The following is an 8,306-nucleotide window of genomic DNA, read 5'->3' on the forward strand; positions in this document are numbered from 1 at the left end:
TGCTGTATTTGTTTGTCTGCTCTGTTTGTCATTTCTTTCTGCTTTCCCAGGCAAACATTCACACCATTGCTGTTAATGTGCGTTTCCTTTCCTCCGCGTTTGACGTCTGACCTCGCTTTCCTTTCTTGAACTCTTCCTTTCTGCTGTTCCTATTTTCTTGTTCTTTTCTGGTCTATTTAAAGCTCCTCTGCCTCCCACTCCAGTAAACAGATATTTTTTGAAAAATTATTTATTTTTTTTCCGAACTGCTCATGCTGCGAATGAAATAGCGCGTCATTATTATTTGATCATTTTGGAAAGAGTCTCTGTATCTTCACTCATGCTGTCATTCATGTTAATCGCTGCTGCTGTTGTGAGCATGTATCTGTGTGTCAGTGACAAATCGAGTGAGAGTGTTATATTTAAAACGCTTCTGCCCTTTGAATCCTGAGTATGTGTGTAATTTTGGCAGACTTTGTTGAGTGTGTCCAGTTGTCTGTATGTCTCAAGCTTGCACTTGACAAGGTTTGAGTCAGATGTTGGAGGTGGGACACTGAACCAGTCTGCAGTGAACTGGAGAGTTTTAGAGGCTTTCATAAAGACAGATCTCAGCAGATATTTCTGTCTTATGATTTCTGACTGCAAGTATGACTTCAGGTTTTGCTGAATGCTCAAACCAACCTTTAGCCTAGCAGCCTAGCATATTTTCTCCCAGTTTCTCTCTATTGGATGACCTACAGTATGTGTGAGATGAGAACAGCGTTGCTACATTGAGCTGCTGTGTGTGGCAGACATATCAGCTCGTAAATGAACTGCCATCTGCGCTCTTCTGCTGGGAAAATGCAATGCATTAAATAATGCAAAGTGTACAATGTAGTTTCAGTTTTTTGTCTTTTGATGGTTGTTAATGAAAGTCCAGCAATCACACTAGTGTTGTGTAGGGGGAAGATGAACGGAGGTGTAATTTATATTTCCAACTAAAGAGAGTAATCTAAAGTAAAAGCCCCACACTTCATGCATGACAGCTCTTAGATGTTCCATATACTCATGACTGCCATCTTTATTTCGCTGACTTGTAATTATGAGGTTATTGCTCTGAATAGTGTTTGATAAGTGGGGGGCTGTGTCTTCTCACATCTACCATCTGTGCAGACACTGTCACAAAGCCCCATGGGAAATGCAGTCCAGGGGGCTCCCCCTTCCTCCCTCTGTGTATGAAGGCAACAGTCAGTCATCATGTCATTGTTGATCACCATCACAGAGCAAGACAGGGACACATACACTGCCCTTTGTCACCTACAACCTTTTCTTTCCTCTTCTCTACTGCTTTCCCACTGTCACACTATGTTTTCCAGAGCTACTGGCCTTGGGCTCCATCTAATCATATTTAAATGCCACTATTTAAATATTTAAATGCTCACAAATGCCAAAAATAAAATAATAGTGAAGTCCATGTAAAGTCACATGGACCAAGGTGATATCTTGTTTGTTTTGTGTGAGCAAAACCCAAACATATTCAATTAACAATGGTTTAAAAATAATAATAATTAAAAAAAAAAAGCAAAAGGCCTCACAGTTGGAAAGCTGTAAAACAAAAGATGACATATTCAAAGTGCATGTTTGTCTGACCCAAAGTTAAAAGACCCAAAGAGATTCAGATTAAACCATGTAATGAAATGAAAACAGTAAATCCTTACCTACAGGAATCTGGACCCAGCAAATGTTTAGCAGCTCTGTATGAAAACTGACCTAAACCATCATTTGATTATTCATTCATGAAATGACAAACCAATTAACTACCAATTTTTTCTATGTCTTCGTGACTTTTACTAAAACAGATGCTTGTGTATTTGTGCTTATGTATTTGTTTATTGCTCAGAATATTCTGGTCAACCTTCTTGCGTTTAAAGCCAGTGAGCTCACAGAGTTCCTGATCTTAAAGCCTGGTAAAAACCAACACGAGATGTTGATCCTGAACATGAATTAGAGCCAATGATAAAATTAACTGCTGTATCAATGCTGTTTACCAAAATGAGGTCATGTAGAAAACAGAATGTGGATTATTGAGTGTGGCCAGTTTAGCCGCAGTGTAATCCGTGTCTTTTCAGAGATTTGCTCTGGTCATCATCGGCGCACTAAAGCCTCGGCTGCACATTGTAAGGCTGTGGGCAATAAAATTGCTCTGCCATCCTGATAAGAAAGCACAATAGCATTCAGTCTCTGTCTCGTCCTAATTTTCCTTTTCGCTCCATCTCTCCTGTTTGCTCTGTCAAACACAGACCCATTCTCATCACTGTTTCCTCTTCGGCCCAGTCTGCTTTCTCCTGCCCCTTTGCGGTTCACAGCATTCATTTTCTTTGTTTGTTTTTCTGCCTTTCCTCTCCGTTTTTCCCCCGTACTCTCCTTCAATTTTGCTCTCCTGCACTTCGTTGAGCCCTCTTGGTGAAGCGTTAAGTGTATAATCTGTGATCTCATGTCTAGATGGGCCTCTCCTCTCCTCTCTCATTCAGCGCACAATGAGACCGGCCACGGCTCACTCGGGGGACACAAACGTGTAATGAGCCACACGCACGCATCAGACAAACACATGCACAAGCCCACACCTCTCTAGCACACTCCCAGAGGCTTTGAAGTTGCATATTGATGATGTTAGCTCCAAAGGCTAGTTTAAAGTGCAGAGGCATAGGAGGTGGCTATTGACCATCCACTCACCCCACTATCCTGTCATCTCTAACGCCTGTAATGAGCAACAGGTGCCTCTTTTGCCAGCTTTGGCCTTGATAGTCATCCAATATTCAACAGTCAGTCATAGTAATTTGCCAGCATAATGGCTCGTTTGACCACATAATGGGCAGTGGTGGGTTTGTGAGAGATCTTTTTCAAATAAACAGTGATTAGAATTAGTCACACCTTTCAGAATACGCTTTTGAAATTAAAACTGAAGAGATTAAAACCAGAAATTTAATTAAAACGGTTATGTAAAAAATAAATAAAAATATCTACGGTTGAAAAAAGGCATATAAACTTGAATCAGTCATTTTCAAACTGTTTTATTCTTGTTTTACTATTGTAATCTTTGAAACAGGTCAGGGTTGTAAAATGCTCATCTAAATGGACATGTTACTGGGTCAACGCCCTCTTTCTGCTACAAAATAAACACTAGTTTCTGCCAAAATTATTATTTTTTGCATGGGAATGGAGCCCTCATCTCTCACAGTCCCTGTGAATGTCATTGCCTTTTCAGCCAAGATACCAGAGGTCTGAAAAATGTCAGCACTGATTGTTTGTTCAAGCATTCAAAATGGCCAGTATCTATATTATTCTGACAAGCTTAAGGAATGCATAAATAATGTCGCTGTAGCATTGCAAAACCTTTTAGAGAGTAGGTTTATAGCAGTTTACATCTGGTTTCTGTTTGTTTCTCTTAAATGTGACTGGAATCTTTTCCTAACCCCGACTGAGTAGTCTGAGTCACCTGGACCTAACCAAACCTAACAGTGGCTATAATCAACATTTTGGTATTATGGTATTATGTTTTCAGGCCCATCCATATGATTCCTGTGAACGTGATATCTCAGGAACGCCTTTGACGGAATTTCTTCAAATATGGCACAAATTATCACTTGAACTCAAAAATGAACTGATTCAATTTTGGTGGTCAAAGGTCACTGACCTCACTTCTGTCCCATATCTGGGACTTTGACTAGTTGGCAGAGGCATAAAACCATGAAACAATAATTCTAGTTTGTTATGTTACTGTCTCTCTGAAGTGAAAAAGGCCTGTTGCCCTTAGAGTAGCTCAGGACTGTGTCTGAGCAGCGTGGCTGCTGAGACAGGGTCAGATGAACAGACGGAGTGCTTGTTTTTCCAGCCTCTTATAAGAGCTGGCTGTGGCCCACTGAGATGCCTGCTCATGCAGACTCTTTGAGGAAGGTGAGGTCAGTGCCAGGGCCACACCACAAACCCCCACTTCTCAGACACGGGCAGAGCGATGCCAGCTCCCTTCAGGGTCTGAATGACCAGCACTTCAAAGCTGGTCAGAAAAGAATGGCAAACAGGAAGGAAAGGTGTGCAAGCACGGAACAGGTACTACATAAAAATAAGCAACCCCAAATTAAACTTGAATAATCATCACAGCTAGAGAGGGGAAAAAGAGTGGTCTCTGGCAGAGGGACTTCTTTCACGCTCATAAATATTCTACGGTGTGAGGAGATTAATCTTCGGTGATCAGTCCAGAGGGAGATACTCTTACACATTTCACACTGTTACTGAAAGTGTTTCAAGGTTAAACCAAACATATTCAGTGCAGTGAGGCAAGAAATAAAGTTTGGTTTCTACTCATAAAACAAGGAGAATATATATCTTTCAATATTGTGGAGTTTTGAGTAGTTTATTTCCAGTGTAGCACAGCTGCATGTTCAGTATACAGTGTTCACCTGTCAAATGTTCAGAAAACCCAATGGATCATGGATTGTGGGAGAAAAAGTTGTCACTTCCTTAACAACTCCTTGGTGACAGACTCTGGTTTCCTTCTTTGTTTTTTTGTTTTTTAAGTTTGTGAATGGAGCACGCAGATAAGAGCAGTACACTTAGGGAGCAATAATTGTCATAACGCTGCCAAAACAAAGGTCTTCAACCAGTTGCCAAGAACGCAGTGAACTCGCATTCCCTCGGAGGAGGCGGGGGCCTGGCACTGCCAAACCCCTTGATCCTGAGGCGTAATCTGGGTTCTTGTTTATATATGTGTGTGTCTCCTTTAACCACCAGGGTATGTGTCAGGGTAGTAAAGGCCTCCTGTGTGTGCTCATTCATGTGATTACCCGTCCTTTTGTGAGTGCTTTTCCAATAGTTTGACATCACGGGCACAGACAGTGAGGTTAAGAGAGAGATCGAAGGTTACGAGTGTTTGTGCAAAAGAATCATGTTCCCTCATAAAACTAATTAGCAGTATTTGCGTGTGTGTGTGCGTGTGCGCGCATGCGGTGGTGATGGTGATTGTGCTTGAGTGCAGTGAAGTGTGCTCAAGCTGTTTGTGATCAACCTTATTGCCATTCAGGCAGCGTGTTTATTTATACATCAATTAGAAGCCCTACTCGAGCAAATAATGGGTGCGTAAATGCTCAACATCTATCATTTTTATGAAAGCCACATTACATGGAGGACATATATTTGATGTGAACATTTGAGGAATATTTTCTCCAACACACTTCCCCTCTTTCCTGATGATCTTGCCCTGTGCAGCTCTTGGGCAGTGTCATCCGTGTTTTAGCCACCTCTCCAGTTGTTGCCTGTGTCGAAGCAGAAGCGCTTTTTATCTGGGCACTTCTTTTTTTCCTCCCACTTTGTTTACTGCGCTTGCTCTCCCTTTTCTCTGTATTGTTAATCATGAGACTCAATTTGTTGCTGCTGTTTGCATCACCCCTGTCATCTTTCTGTGATCTGTACACGGGTGGGAAGTGTAAGCAGAGACAGATTACGCTTGAACTGTACAAATGTAGATTTGCCCTGGGGGATATGTGTGTGTGCATGTGTGTGTGTGTTTCCGTGTGCAAGTTGCTGTTTATCTCCGAGCTAGTTTCTACAAAGGCTGTCTGCGCCGTCTCCCCTTAGACTTCCTCTGCATTGTATGTAGAGCGTCTTCAGACTGACAGGTTGTATAGATGTTGTAGGACACAGTGGTCCCTACTGAGATCTCTAATTGGGAACCTCAGAGGAGAAGGGAAAATTCAGCATGGAATGAATTAATTCTTCCCCTTTTTATTCCATGCTTGTTTCAGGGGTCCTTTGTAATCTGTGCTAATATGTTTACAGAGTGCACTGGATCAATTCACTTAGCTGGGAGAGAGAGAGGAGAGAGAAGGGAACAGAATGAGGGTGAGAAACGGACGTAGCAACTCTGTCCAAGGACTGAGAAGAATATGAAGATTGTACATCTGAATGGGTTTAAGTCTAAAACCTGATCAATCACAGCTTTAGGCTAGGCCTCACTGAAGGCGTTGGAAATTGTTCCAACTGTAGACTGATTTTATTCTGACGTTGGAAATTTGTCTGCAACTAGAAATCTCTTGAAAAGTTGTTAGACGGCACAAGTTGTTCAACCCAGCAATGTGTCCAACTATTGACCTCTGTGTGTTAATTTTCAATAAATTGGAAATTAAAACTTGGCATGCATGTAAAAGAAAACCTTTAACATCTTTTGCTTTTTTTGTTTTTAATCACAATTACAGCACAAATTTGTAAGAACAAAAAACACGACCATCTCATTAAGACAGATGTGAACGGCGTGCTATTAGTTTAATTCCCAGCCCTACTCAGAATAGTTTTGCATTTCAAAGTTTAACCATTTGCAGAATAAACTCTTTATTCAACATAATTTAAGTTCATTTTAATTTCTGATTGCAAATTGACCCTGACCCTGCTTGTAATCTTTTGTTTGCTAGCTTCTCAGAACTAATGTTTCAATTAAATCTGATTTAATAACCCCCATGGTGTGCTCTCTTAGCTTGTTGGTTGCTATGGCTACTACCTCCTAGCTGCTTATCCTGCGGATGAACTGTGTGGGTATGCTTGTGTTCATGTGGTGCCTGAGTGAGTGTGTTACTGTGTGTGTGTTTGTGGCACAGTGATATGAAGGCTGTGCTTTCACAAGTAATTATAGTACATCATACATTAAGAGATAAAACATTTGCACTTAATTTTAAAGGTATAGTATCCTCAGACTAATGCTCTGAGACTAGGGACCAAAAAATGTACAGTGTGTGTGTGTGTGTGTTTTGCATGGTTATTTGTGTATATGAGGAGTAGAGGGACCATTTTTATGCCTGCTGGATCCTGAGAGTGATTGTAGTTTGAGCTTTACAGAGCGAGGCGAAGAGAAGACGGGGCTGTGTGTGCATTTATTTGTTGCAGTATGTGTGGCCCCCAGCAGAAGAAATACTTTCTTGTCCACAATCATCATCCATCAGAAGCCAGGCTTACCTCTCCTACAGACAAAAGGTTAAATGCTTCACTAAATCATTCTCTCTTTTTGTTCTCTCTCTCCTCCCACTTGTTTCCTCCCCCTCCCCAACATAATATTTCCACTGTCCACTTCCCTATCCTTGCCCTTTCTTGCCTCCTGAACCATGTCCATCCTCCTTCACCTCTTACCTGTCCCTCGCCCTCCTCTAGCTGGTGGGCGGCGAGTTTGACCTGGAGATGAACTTTATCATCCAGGAGGCGGAGAGCATTGGCTGCATGGTGGAGCTGCTGTCCCACTGTGAGGTGACGTGCCAGGCCGAGATCTGGAGCATGTTCACCGCCATCCTCCGTAAGAGTGTGCGCAACCTGCAGACCAGCACAGAGGTCGGCCTCATCCAGCAGGTGCTGCTCAAGATGAGCAGTGTGGACGACATGATCGCGGGTGAGCATCTGACGCACAGCGACAACTAAACATTTATGTGTATGTAGTGATATAGGTAAAGACACTGAACACGACAGAGCAAAAATATGTAAAACCTGGTTGAAGTTACAGTATCAAGCTCATATATTTCAATATCAATATCCACTCAGTGGATAGACGCACTGCTGAAATGTACCATTACAACACATATGACACTTTCTCCAGTCACACATATCACATATTAACAGTTGTACAAAGCACATCCTCAATATATGATACAAATTGCTGCGTTCAGAGCCCACTTTTCACCACACTGATTTTGATAAAGCAGCAGCACAGACTGGTGAATAAAAGAATTGTTCAGCTTGTTAAGTCTAAACTGTGGGACTCTAAACTGCCTGTTGGACAGCAGGCGTTGGTTTCTCTATTTAACACATGAGGAGTTAGAAGAGATCCTTTGAAGGAGTCTGAGCATGCCTAGATTGTAAGCTGCTCGAAAAGAGGTTCCTGAAGGTTGGCAGGTGATCTTTGAACAAAGTTGATTATTTAGCTTAGTTTCACACAGACAGTCTGCTGAACTAGGTCGTACTGCAGTATATCATTACACTCTCTGAATGACTGACTTAAAAAGCAGAAAAACTAAGCCTGCAAAGACGACGTTGCACTGCACTATCTTAGTTATTGTCACTGGTGATATGAATTATTCCCAATACGGTCGACTCAGGTCGGGATCTTGATTTGATTAGATTTTTGATTTGATTTATTCTTTCCAGCATGTAAAGACAGTTGATATGACAACACACATAATTTTACACATATCCAACAAATGCTAATCCAATATCAATTTGCTTATACCTAGTACATGCTTGAATGGAGTAGGAAGAAGTCAGACTTATCCAGTCCTACCCCATGACATCATCTTACCATCATTGGTTTGCAAGCAGTA

General features: G+C 41.6%; 1 protein-coding gene across 1 annotated transcript in view; it reads left to right on the forward strand.

Annotated features, from left to right (window-relative positions):
* nbeaa (neurobeachin a) overlaps positions 1 to 8,306 on the forward strand; it is a 77,162-nt gene that overhangs the window by 13,868 nt on the left and 54,988 nt on the right. Inside the window, 1 exon segment of the mRNA XM_020620401.1 lies at positions 7,150 to 7,381. Within this exon segment, the coding sequence (XP_020476057.1) occupies positions 7,150 to 7,381 (232 nt within the window).

The sequence above is a fragment of the Monopterus albus genome, unplaced genomic scaffold (assembly GCF_001952655.1).
Source record: "Monopterus albus unplaced genomic scaffold, M_albus_1.0 scaffold237.1, whole genome shotgun sequence".
Classification (NCBI taxonomy): domain Eukaryota; kingdom Metazoa; phylum Chordata; class Actinopteri; order Synbranchiformes; family Synbranchidae; genus Monopterus; species Monopterus albus.